Source organism: Callithrix jacchus, chromosome 7 (genome assembly GCF_049354715.1).
Source record: "Callithrix jacchus isolate 240 chromosome 7, calJac240_pri, whole genome shotgun sequence".
In the NCBI taxonomy this organism is placed as follows: Eukaryota; Metazoa; Chordata; class Mammalia; order Primates; family Cebidae; genus Callithrix; species Callithrix jacchus.
The window spans coordinates 49,812,564-49,825,143 of record NC_133508.1 but is presented as its reverse complement, the minus strand read 5'-3'; the positions used below and the strand labels follow the sequence as shown (position 1 = coordinate 49,825,143).

The 12,580-nt window shown below is 51.2% G+C and overlaps 1 protein-coding gene across 1 annotated transcript in view; it reads right to left on the bottom strand.

Annotated features, from left to right (window-relative positions):
• Nucleotides 1-5,616, bottom strand: part of PLOD1 (procollagen-lysine,2-oxoglutarate 5-dioxygenase 1) — a 40,037-nt gene extending 34,421 nt beyond the window's left edge. The window contains exon 1 of the mRNA XM_003733342.5: nt 5,451-5,616. Within this exon, the coding sequence (XP_003733390.3) occupies nt 5,451-5,526 (76 nt within the window). The 5' untranslated portion in view covers nt 5,527-5,616. The remainder of the gene's footprint in view (nt 1-5,450) is intronic.
• Between the last annotated feature and the right edge of the window lie 6,964 nt (nt 5,617-12,580).

Genomic DNA, 12,580 nt, shown 5'->3' with positions numbered 1-12,580 from the left:
CAGTCAACACTCTATGAGGAAGGTGTGTTTTTGTTTTTGTTTTCTTGAGATGGAGATTCACTCTTGTTGCCCAGGCTGGAGTACAAATGTGTGATCTTGGCTCACTGCAACCTCTGCCTCCAGGGTTCAAGTGGTTCTCCTGCCTCAGCCTCCCAAGTAGCTGGGATTACAGGCATGGGCCACCAAGCCCAGCTAATTTTGTATTTTTAGTAGAGACGGGGTTTCTCCATGTTGGTCAGGCTGGTCTTGCTGTCAACCTCAGGTGATCCGCCTGCCTTGGCCTCCCAAAGTGCTGGAATTTACAGGCGTGAGCAACCATGCCTGGCCAGGAAGGTGATATATTATCCCTGCTTCTTCAGATGAGGAAACTGAGGCATAGAGAGGCCAATTACCTGGCCCAAAGTCACAGAACCTTTTGGTGAAATGGGAATGAGCTGGAATTCGAAATGCCCATGCTCTCGTCTTCACCATTCTTCTGTCTACGAGCCTGACATCCCAGAATACCAGAGACTCCTGGTTGCAGACAGTAGCCAGCACTTCCAGCCACCTTCCCTCTGGCCTCTACAGCACAGGCACTCGACTCCAGTCACGTGCTGAGGCCCTTTCCCAGCTCACTGTCAGGCCTGACCAGAGCAACCCACGAGGCATGGATATGGAAGATTCATTTTCAAGCACCAGGGCTCCTCCCACCTGCTTTCTGTCTAGTCCAGCCAGCCTGCCTTGGGCTAAGGCCAAGGCCTGGCACTCAGAGCTCTCAGCCCTCCCCACCTCCTGTCCAACGTCCAGCAATGACTTCCCCAGACGAACCCGTGATCCGGGATCAGCAGAAATCAATGAGAAACAGCAGAGGGTGTATAAAGACAGATTGCTGGGCAGGGAACTTGGCCTCTCTGTGCCTCAGTTTCCTCATCTGTAAAATGGAAATGATACAGATGATAGCATCTCTCTCCAGAGACTTTCACGAGGATTCAATGAGCTGATGCCATAAAGTGCTTGGTACAGTGCCTGCCTTGGTGGTTGTGGGGGTTCTGGTGACAGGGAGCCTCCCCTAAAAAGGGGAGCTGTGCCTGGGTAGGTGCTGCCCTGGGGGTCAGGAATAAAGAGGAGCTGCCTTCCTGAGAGCAAGAATGATGCAGAGGTCAGGCAGGATTGCTCACGACTGTAATGCCAGCATTTAAGGAGACCGAAGCAGGAGGCTTGTTTGAGGCCAGGAGTTCAAGACCAACCCGGGCAATAAAGTGAGACCCTGTCTCTACAAAAAATGAAAAAATTAGCCAGGCATGGTGGCATGCACCTCTAGTCCCAGCTACTCAGGAAGCTGAGGCAGCAGGATCACTTAAGCCCAGGAAGTGAAGGCTGCAGTGAGCTATAATCATGCTACTGGGACACAGGAATTAGCCAGGTGTGGTGGCTACTCCCAGCACTTTGGGAGGCCAAGGTAGGAATGATCACTTGAGTCTGAGGGTTCGAGACCAGCCTTGGCAACATAGTGAGACCCTGTCTATACAAAAAAATAAAATTAGTAAAACTTTTTTTTTTTTTTTTTTTGAGATGGAGTTTCGCTCTTGTTGCCCAGGCTGGAGTGCAGTGGCGCATTCTTGGCTCACCGCAACCTCCGCCTCCTGGGTTCAAATGATTCTCCTGTCTCAGCCTCCCAAGTAGCTGGGATTACAGGCATGTGCCACCATGCCAGGCTAATTTTTTTGTGTTTAGTAGAGACAGGGTTTCACCATGGTGGGCAGGCTGGTCTCGATCTCTTGACCTCGTGATCCACCCGCCTTGGCCTCCAAAAGTGCTGGGATTACAGGCATGAACCACCGCACCTGGCCAGTAAACCTTTTAAGAAAAGAATGATGTGGCCAGGCACAGCGGCTCACGCCTGTAATCCTAGCACTTTGGGAGGCCAAGACAGGTGGATCAGCTGAGATCAGGAGTTCTAGACCAGCCTGGCCAACATGATGAAACCCTATCTCTACAAAAAATACAAAAATTAGCCAGGCATGGTGGCAGACGCTTGTAATACCAGCTACTTGGGAGGCTGAAGCAGGAGAATCACTGGAGCCCAGGGGACGGAGGTTGCAGTGAGCTGAGATTGCACTTTTTCATTCCAGCCTGGGCAAGCAAGACTTGAACCTGAGAGTTCAAGACCGTCTCAAAAAAAAAAAAATTATGTGGAGAGACTGAGTGTGGGGGCGTGCCCATGTGATGAGCTTCTGGAAGAATGGGACCTCTGGGCACCCCTGGTTTGACTGTGCCAGCTGATGCCCTTCCTCCCCAAGCAGCCCAGCCCAAAGCGTGGGTGGTCACTGTGTGGCCTGAGTCAAGGCACAGTCATGACACACCCAGTCTACTGCCTGGGGAGGCAGGAATGAACGAAGCCCTTCTCCCTTCCTCCTCCCCCATCCTCTGTCCCCACCTCAGGCTTGAACTGAAGCCAGGAACAGAGTCTGGCAGGAGATGGGGATGCCCAGCACCTGGGAGCTAACCTTAGCCTCCCTGGGGCCAGCTGCCCATTTAGGTCTCCCCAGCCCCAGCCCCACCCCGACACCATCCAGTGCAGCCTGACACCTGGGACCCTTCTGTTTTCTAGGTGGGAACCGCACCACCTGAACCCCCACCCCAGCCCTGCTGAGCCTCTGATCTCCACAGCTGTCTGTCCCTCACCGTGGCCAAACCAAGGCCTACAGGGAAAGGCAGGAGCTGGAGATCTGCTAGAAGTTTCTACAAATAGGACGAAGGGCTGTGGGACATCTGGCGTTGGCTCTAGGGACATCTGCCTGTTTGGATGATGCCTTTTATTCCCCCAGTTCCCTGTGATGGAAGATGTTGCTTTGTTGAAGGCTTCTTGTGTCTCCCACCTTGTTCTGGAAGCTCCCTCCCCCACACCAGAATGCACAATATCTCTTCCCTCAGACACGGGTGTCTACTGAGGTGAGGTGCTCTGTGCCCCCCTCTGATTGGGAGCCCCCTAAAAGTGAAAATGGTCCCTGTTTCTCTCCATGCACCAAGGCCATGGGTTTTGGGTGAGGGAAGAGACCCGCTGCCGACGGCACCCCACCCACCTCACTCCCCAAGACTCTACAGCAAATCCCGTTCCCCCCCAGCTGAATCCGCCTCAACAGCTGCCCTCCCATCCACCTGCCAGGGAAAGGGAGGAGCTGGCCTCTCTGGGGGCTGCTGGGGTGCCCCCCCCAAAACACACACACTAGTCAGTGAGCTGCTCAGGCAAGGCCTGCAGGGAAGATGAGCATTTCACTCTGTCCTCCCATCCAGCTGGCTGAAGGTCACACCTCAGCTGGGTCTGGGGGAGCTGAGCAGGCTCCCCAGGCAGCATTTCCAGGTAACAGCACCCCCCTCCCATTCAGAGGTGCAGAAATGAACAGTAGGTCTGAGTTCCAGACAATGCCCCCACCTCCAACCAGCTCTGGCAATGAGAGACCAGATGTTTAACCTTCCAGTGCCTCAATCTTCCCATCTCCAAAATTCGGTTGATGATTCCTTACTTATGAAAGGGATCCTGGCCGGGTGTGGTGGCTCATGCCTGTAATCCCAGCACTTTGGGAGACTAAGGTGGGCAGATCCCTCGCTTGAGGTCAGGAGTTCAAGACCACCCTGGCCAACAGGGCAAAACCCTGTCTCTACTAAAAATATAAAAATTAGCCAGACGTGATGGCGCATACCTGTGATCCCAGCTATGCAGGAGGCTGAGACAGGAGAATCCCTTGAACCTGGCAGGTGGAGGCTGCAATGAGCCGAGATCGTGCCACTGCACTCCAACCTGGGCAACAGAATGAGACTCCATCTCAAAAAACAAAAAAAAAAAAAAAAAGAGGCCAGGCATGGTGGTTCATGCCTGTAATCCCAGTACTTTGGGAGGCCAAGGTGGGTGGATCACCTGAGGTTGGGAGTTTGAGACCAGCCTGACCAACATGGAGAAACCCCCGTCTCTACTAAAAAATACAAAATTAGCCAGGCATGGTGATGCATGCCTGTAATCCCAGCTATTTAGGAGGCTGAGGTGGGAGAATTGCCTGAACCCAGGAAGGCAAGGTTGCAGTGAGCCAAGATTGCATCATTGCACTCCAGCCTGGGCAACAAGAATGAAACTCCATCTCCCCACCAGAAAAAAAAAAATGGGTCCCAGAACCTGGGATTCTTCTGGTGGTACAGTTCCAAGTTCTTCAGGAGGGTGGGCTGAAGGAGGAAGATGCCATGGAGGGTACTGCCAGTTCCGCTTGGCTTTGCTGGGACTGTCCATAGTCTGTGCCCTTCTTGGGACAGCCCTGGAGATGGCCAATGCCAGGGAGGGCTGAGGAGGTGGGCGGCACCCACTCAGGACAGTGGGACACATACTGCAAGCCAATCTGCCTTTAGGAAGTTGAAGGAGCACTAGACTGGAGTCCAGCTGACCTCGGACCAGCCACCTCTGGCTGGACCACCCTGGACAGTCACTTCACCTGTCTGGGTCTCTGTTTTCTCAAGTATAAACTGGAGGGAGGGCCAGGCGCAGTGGCTCATGCCTGTAATCCCAGCACTTTGGAAGGCCGAAGCAGGCGGATCACCTGAGGTCAAGAGTTCAAGAGCAGCCTGGCCAACATGGTGAAATCTTGTCTCTACTAAAAACACAAAAATTAGCCGGGTATGATGGCGCATGTCGGCAATCTCAGCTACTCGGGAGGCAGAGGCACAAGAATCACTTGAACCTGGGAGGCAGAGATTGCAATGAGCTGAGACTGCGCACTGCACTCCAGCCTGGGCGACAGAGCAAGGCTCCGTGTCAAAAATAAATTAATTAATTAATTAATTAAAATTTTTTTTAAAATAAACTGTATTGAGGAAGACCAGCCTGGCAGGGGCTGAGCACACCACAGGGGGCACGGGTGAAAGGGCAAACGACTCCACAAAGTGAGCTACACCTTCCACCCTATCCTTCCCTTGTCCCCTTTAAGACCCCTCACTCCCACAGTCATGAGGTTTCCTGGCTCTGGAAGCAGACGCCTGGGTGGGTGGCGTAAATCCTGGTTCCAAGGCCCACAAGTTGTGTGATCTTGGGCAAGTGAATGAACTCTGGAGCCTCAGTTTGCCCAGCTGGAAAACGGGGATAACAGAAAGAAACACGGGGTGGCAATCATGCCTAACGGATGCCTGGCCCACAATGAGCGCTCCGCAGAGTAGCCACTGGCCGTTGTTATTATGAGAACTATTATTATTTGAGCTTTTCTGTGCTGAATGGGACTCAGCTGTCACCCTTTCCTTCCCGAAGCAGGAACCGCAGCCCCAAGAGGGGAAGCGATTTGTTCAAGCCACCAGCAAGTAAGTGGACAAGGAGCCGGAACCCAGACTCCCTCCCCAGCCCAGGCCTCCCATTCAGGTCGTACCCAGAGAGACAGCCCCAGGACTGGCCCTCCCGCTGGGATCCGCGCTCCAGCCCCCGGCCTTCGCGCCCTCACCCTCCGGCTTGGCGTCGCCCTTCGCTTCGGCCAGGAGCAACCAGCCCAGCGGGGCCAGGAACAGCAGGGACCACATGGCCAGGTTCTGGGGACTATCGGCCGACCCGGCGGCGCTGGCAGGGCTGGAAACTTCGCGACGGGGCCGCAGGTCCCGCTGCCACGCACTGGGCCCGCCCCGGGGGCGGCACCGCCCCTCTCCGCCCCTCCCCGCCCTCCCCCGCGCCTGCCCCGGGGGAAGGGTTTTTCTGCAGACTTGCCCGAGCCCCGGCCTCTCCGAGCGCGGGCGGCTCCCTCCGCTCGTCGGTGCAGCTCCCGGGGCTTCCGCCTGGCCCTGCCTCCTCCCCCCTCCCTTTTCTGCGGGGGTTTACTGCGACCAGGAAAAAGGCTGTGAGAGGAGGGCGAGGCCACCATTTCTAGACCCCAGATTCCGCGCCAACGCTCCATGGCATCGATAGCCGTAAGCCTCGGTTTGCTAGCCCGAAAAGTGGGGCTTTTGATAGCATCTTTTCTTTGGGTCCTGCACGGGTTAATGGCGTTGCCTGTAGCGCACTTAGAGCAGCCCCAGGTCAAGCCCCAAGGAAGTCAGCTTTAATGATTTCAGCAGTCCTCCCCAAAACCCAAGGGGTGAGGGTGGATAGGGATGCGTTCAGAGACATGGACACCCCTCCGTGGTCCACCAGGACCGCTGGAAATGCAGAACGCACCTCTCCATTCTCCACCCCACAATCCCCAAAAGGCAATCACTTGATCTGCCTTAGTGTGCCTGGGAGGCAAACCTTTGAGCCAAAGAAAGTCTTGCTTCTGAGGCTTTTTTTTTTCTTTCCAGTTTTTGGAGACAAGATTGCGTTCAGTTGCCCAGGCTAGAGTGCAGTGGCGCGATCCCCGCTCTCTGCAGCCTCGACCTCCTGGGCTCAAGCGAGCGTCTCATCTCAGCCTCCGGAGTAGGTAGGATCACAGGCCTGAGCCACCACCCCGGGCTAATTTTTCTATTTTTGTGGAGATAAGGGTCTCCCTATGTTGCCCAGGCTAGTCGCGAACTCCTGGGCTCAAGGGATCTTCCTGCCTCCCAAAGTGCTGGGATTACAGGCTGAGCCACTACATCCTACAGAGAATAATTGTGAAATGAATAAACGAATCAATGAAAGTTTTTAGGGCCTCTTCACACATGCCCAAAGCCCAACAATGGTCTCTAGACTAGGCAAGGGTTCCTGGTCCAGATGTCAGATGGGGACAGCCACCTCTGAACAAAAATCCTCCCTTCCTTGGAAGAAATCTCAGACAGAGACCCAGGAGTCTTTTCCCAGCAGATTAGGCTCCAGAGCAGGGGGTGGTGGGTGCGACCCTAGGCTCGCAGGGGGTTTCCCTGCAGGGACAAAGGGGTGGGAGAGAAGGAATGTCACACATGTCCATGGACAACATAGAGGAGGCTATGCATCTGTGCTAGAAAAAGATATTAATAAATCAACAATCAAAAGATATTAATAAATCATTCAGATGGACTGGGTGCAGTGGTTCCTGCCTTTAAGCCCAGCACTTTGGGAGGTCAAGACAGACAGAACGCTTGAGCCCAGGAATTCAAGACCAGCTTGGGCAACATGGTGAAACCCTGTCTCTACCAAAAATACAAAAATCATGGCATGTGCCTGTAGTCCCAGCTACTCAGGAGGATGGCTGGGGAGGATCCCTTGAGCCCGGGCGGTGGAGGTTGCAGTGAGCCATGATCACACCACTGCACTCCAGCCTGGGCAAGAGTCAGACCCTGTCTCAAAAAAAAAACAAACCAAAAAATGAAAATACAAACAAAACAGCATTCAGATGCTGCAGCCAGGGAAATACCCTACCCATATGATGTTTAGTAGAAATGCAGAGTATATAGCGTGGCTCCACTCAGTGAAAATATGTTCCTATCCATGTAGACATGCATAGGGACAATGCTAGAAGAAAATTATGGCCAAATGTTTACTGTGATTATTTCCATGTGTGGGATGATTTCATATTTATATAGATGTGTTTTGCACCGGGCGCGATGGCTCATGCCTGTAATGCCAGGACTTCAGGAGGCCAAGGCGAGTGGATCGCCTGAGGCCAGGAGTTTGAGACTAGCCTGACCAACATAGTGAAACCTGGTCTCTACTAAAAATACAAAAAATTAGCTGGGGATGGTTGCGGGTGCCTGTAATTTCAGCTACTTGGGAGACTGAGGCAGGAGAATCACTTGAACCCAGAAGGCAGAGGTTGTGGTGAGCTGAGATCCTGCCATTGCACTCCAGCCTGGGCAACAAGAGCGAGACTCCATCTCAAAAAGAAAAAAGAAAGATATATTTTGATGTCTTATATTATTTCCAGGTAGTTATTTTGTTATTTATATTTTTCACTGTTTTTTCAATAAATATATACTATTTGTAAAATTCAAACAAAATTGTCCAGGCACGGTGGCTCACGCCTATAACCCCAGCACTTTGGGAGGCTGAGGCAGGTGGATCACCTGAGGTCGGGAGTTCGAGACCAGCCTGACCAACATGGAGAAACCCTGTCTCTACTAAAAATACAAAATTAGCTGGGTGTGGTGGCGCATGCCTGTAATCCCAGCTACTCCGGAGGCTGAGACAGGAGAATTGCTTGATCCCGGGAGGCAGAGGTTGCGGTGAGCATTGCACTCCAGCCTGGGCAACAAGAGCAAAACTCCATCTCAAAAAAATAAAAATAAAAAACTCAAACAAAACCAATACATACTATTTTTAGAAGATAGGTACAGGCCAGCACAGAGACTCAGGCCTGTAATATCAGCACTTTGGGAGGCCGAGGCAGGACTGCTTGGGCCCAGGAGTTCCAGACCAGCCTGGACACTATAGCAAGATCCCTCCCCCATGTCTATTAAAGAAAAAATCAGTCACTGGGAACCTTGGAAATCACCTTATTGCATGGAGATGTGCTCATTGTACAGACAGTGCAAGTGATATCCAGAGGCACTGGGCAGCGAGCTCAAGGTCACAAGGCAAGTAAAAGGAAGAGGCGTGAGCAGAATCCAGGGCCTCTACCTCCCAGCTGGGACCCAGGGCTGGGAGTTTCAGCATCTGGAGACAGGAGTTGGTGCCAGAATCCACCGGATGTTTTGGATTCAGGAGGATGCAGACTCAGACTCCAGACCCCTGGAGGAGGAAATGCCAGGATGAGCAGAAGGAGGAGAATGAGCATGTGTTGGCTGATTCAGTTTTTTGTTTTTGTTTTTTTTTGATACGGGGTCTTACTTTGTCACCCAGGCTGGAGTACAGTGGCGTGATTACAGCCCACTGCAGCCCCAACTTTCTGGGCTTAGGTGATTCTCCCACCTTAGCCTCCCAAGTAGCTGGGACTACAGACATGCACCTTGCCTGGCTAATTTTTTTTTTTTTTTTTGGTAGAGATGGGGTTTCATCATGTTGGCCAGGCTGGTCTCAAATTCCTGAGCTCAAGATATCCACCATCAGCTTCCCGAAGTGCTGGCACTACACGAGTGAGTCCCAGCACCTGGCCCTTGGTTCAGTTTTCAGAACTCTCCCTCATTCCCTGCTTTACAACAGCCTTGCTAATTAAGCAGTATTGCCCCTATTTGCAAAATGAGGAAACAGACCCAGAGAAGTGAAGCAATCTGTGATGCCACACAGCTGATGCAGAACTACAGTAAGGAAGGCTGCATTGGAACCCAGCTCTAACTCCGTATTTTCCGTAGTCCGAGAAGAACCTCAGAGGTGATGTATTGTGAATTTAAAAAAAAAAAATCCTTGAGGCCAGGTGCCGTGGCTCACACCTGTAATCCCAACACTTTGGGAGACTGAGGTGGGAGGATCCTTTGAGACCAGGAGTTCAAGACCAGCCTAGGCAACGTAGTAAGACTTGCCGCCCACCACCACCACACTCCCTCCTCCCCGCCCCCTCCCCACCCCCCTGTCTCTACAAAAAAAATTAGTAGGGTGTGGTGGCGTGCGCCTGTAATCTAAGCTTCTCAGGATACTGAAGTGGGAGGATTGCCTGAGCCCAAGAGGTTGAGGCTGCAGTGAGCCTCGATTGTACCACTGCGCTTCTGCCTGAGTGACAGTGAGACTCCATCTCAAAAAAAAAAAAAGAAAAGAAGAAAACCCTTGGGCAATGGGAGTCCCATGGCCCAAAGTCATTGTAAGTCAGGAGGGGGAATCAATCTTGGAAGCTGCTGGCCTCTCCAGGAGAAATAATTCACTCTGGCAAAGCCTGCCCTTCCCTCCTTTGGTATCTATTTTCTGTTCCCTTCACCAAATTGCTGAAACTTGAACCCCGTCCAAGCTTCATGGAAAAAGAGGGCCTGTCTCTTTAACCAGTAGTGGCTGCCGTCCAGATGTTACTTCTGGTACGTGCTACACGTGTTGTGGACAGTTAAAGGCGCAGGATTCAGCTTCCCAGGGAAGGTGTAGAAGGACAGCTGGCCTGGAGGGCAGCTGCCAGTGCCACGAGGGGCTTTTCTCATTTTTCATCCTCTTCCTTTATTCATTTCCTTTTTCGGCCTCAGGGAGAGCAATAGCCTCAGTAGGATGGCTGTATTCTGTGCTGCTAAATGGGCTGTCACTCTCACTAGAACTTAGCCTCCCTAATAATAATAATAGTAGAAAGAAATAATAATAAAATGGCCTTTTTTTTTTTGAAACAGTCTTGCTCTGTCACCCAGGCTGGAGTGTAGTAGCACAATCTTGGCTCACTGCAACTTCCACCTCTCAGGTTCAAGCGATTCTCCTGCTTCAGTCTCCCAGGTAGCTGGGATTATAGGCGCCCACCACCATGCCTGGCTCATTTTTGTATTTTTAGTAGAGATTGGGGTTTTATCACATTAGCCAGGCTGTTCTCGACTCCTGACTTCAAGTGATCCACCCACCTCAGCCTCCCGAAGTGGTGGGATTGCGGGCGTGAGCCACCGCACCCCGCCCCTTTTGTGCTTTTTGAATTTTGTATGGTGTGCAGGTGTTTTGTGTTTCTGAATAAAAATTAAGTCATTTAAGCCAGTGTACTAAATGCTTTGTACTAAATGCGTGAGCCAGGCGTAGTGGCTCACGCCTATAATCCCAGCACTTTGGGAGGCCAAGGCGGGTGGATCACGAGGTCCAGAGATCGAGACCATCCTGGTCAACATGGTGAAACACCGTCTCTACTAAAAATACAAAAATTAGCTGGGCATGGTGGCGCACACCTGTAGTCCTAGCTACTCGGGAGGCTGAGGCAGGAGAATTGCTTGAACCCAGGAGGCGGAGGTTGCAGTGAGCCGAGATGGCGCCATTGGACTCCAGCCTGGGTAACAAGAGCGAAACTCCGTCTCAGAAAAAAAAAAAAAAACTCAGCAAGTCTGCTTTGTCTTAAGATCCGCATTTTATGGGAGGAGAAACCGAGGCCCAGAGAGTTTGGTTGACTTGCTAGCAAGGAGCAAGGTCAAGATTCAAAACCCAGGCAGCCTCTTCCCAGATCCTTCCTCTTGACTCCCTGGCTTTACTGTGACTGTGTTGTAGACCCCTGGCTGGGAGCCCTGCTAGTACTATCCCCACCACCCGACAGTCACCTTGGACTGTTAAGAGCATGAGGAATGGCCAGGCGTGGTGGCTCACGCCTGTAATCTCAGCACTTTGGGAGGCTGAGATGGGTGGATCACAAGGTCAGGAGTTCAAGACCAGCCTGGCCAAGATGATGAAACCCCATCTCTTTAAAAAAAAAGAAAAAAAGAGCATGAGGAATAAACCTTCCCTTTGACTTGGAAATCTGCTTCTGGGAATTGCTCCCCCAGAAACCTTGACCAAAGTGGACCAAGATATACTATTACAATTTTTTGGCATAAATAAATATTTATTTATTTATTTTGAGATGGAGTCTCACTCTGTTGCCCAGGCTGGAGGGCAGTGGCGCAATCTTGGCTCACTGAAACTCTGGCTCCTGAGTTCAAGTGCTTCTCTGCCTCAGCGGCCTGAGTACTTGGGATTACAGGCACGCACCACCACACCTGGCTAATTTTTGTATTTTCAGTAGAAAAGGGGTTTCCCCATGTGACCAGGCTGGACTTGACCTCCTGACCCCAGGTGATCTGCCTGCCTCAGCCTCCCAAAGTGCTGGGATTCCAGGTGTGAGCCATCCTGCCTGGGCTAACCCCAATATTTATGAGTTTACATGTCCTGAACACTTACCATGTACCATGTTTGCTTTACCTACAGTAAATTACACTTCCTGTAATTTACAGTACCTTAATCCTGAAATGCACTAGCAGTAGTTTCTCTGTTCCTCCCCATTTCACAGATGGGATAAAGGCTGGACTGGTCCTTTGCCTTCACCTCACAATCTCCCAAGTACTCCCTGAGGAGGATGGACTGACGGCTTTCTCTAACTCTAGGTTGTGGATTCCCATGCATTCATGAACATATTCTGTGCAGTATTTATGTGAACTCCTGATGAGAATTTAGAATGTTGTGTTTATATTGTTGTTGTTTTTAAGGGATTAGCGTTCTACCAGAAAAACACATGCATTCATATGTTCATCATAGCATTATTCAGAATAGCAAAGAAATGGAATCAACCTAGGTACCCACCAACAGTAGACTGGATAAAGAAAAGGTGGCACATATATACCATGGAATACTATGCAGCCATTAAAAAAGAAGAACCAAATCAGCAGGGCGTGGTGGCTCACACCTGTAACCCAGCACTTTGGGAGGCCAAGGCAGGCAAATCACAAGGTCAGGAGTTTGAGACCAGTCTGGTCAATAAGATGAAACTCCATCTCTTCCAAAAATATAAAAATTAGCCAAGTGTGGTAGCACAAACCTGTAATCCCAGCTACTTGGGAGGCTGAGGCACAAGAATTGCTTGAACTAGGAAGGGGGACGTTGCAGTGAGCCAAAATCATGCCATGCTCTCCAGCCTGGGCAACAGAGCGAGACTCCATCTCAAAAATAAATAAACAAATAAATAAATAACCATATCATGTCCTTTGCAGCAACGTGAATGCAGCTGGAGTCTGTCACCCTAACTGAATTAATGCAGAAACAAAACTAAATGCCCATGTACTCACTTATAACTGGGAGCACACAGACATAAAGACAGGAACAGTAGACACTAGGGACTCCAGAAGGAGAGAGTGAAGGAGGGAG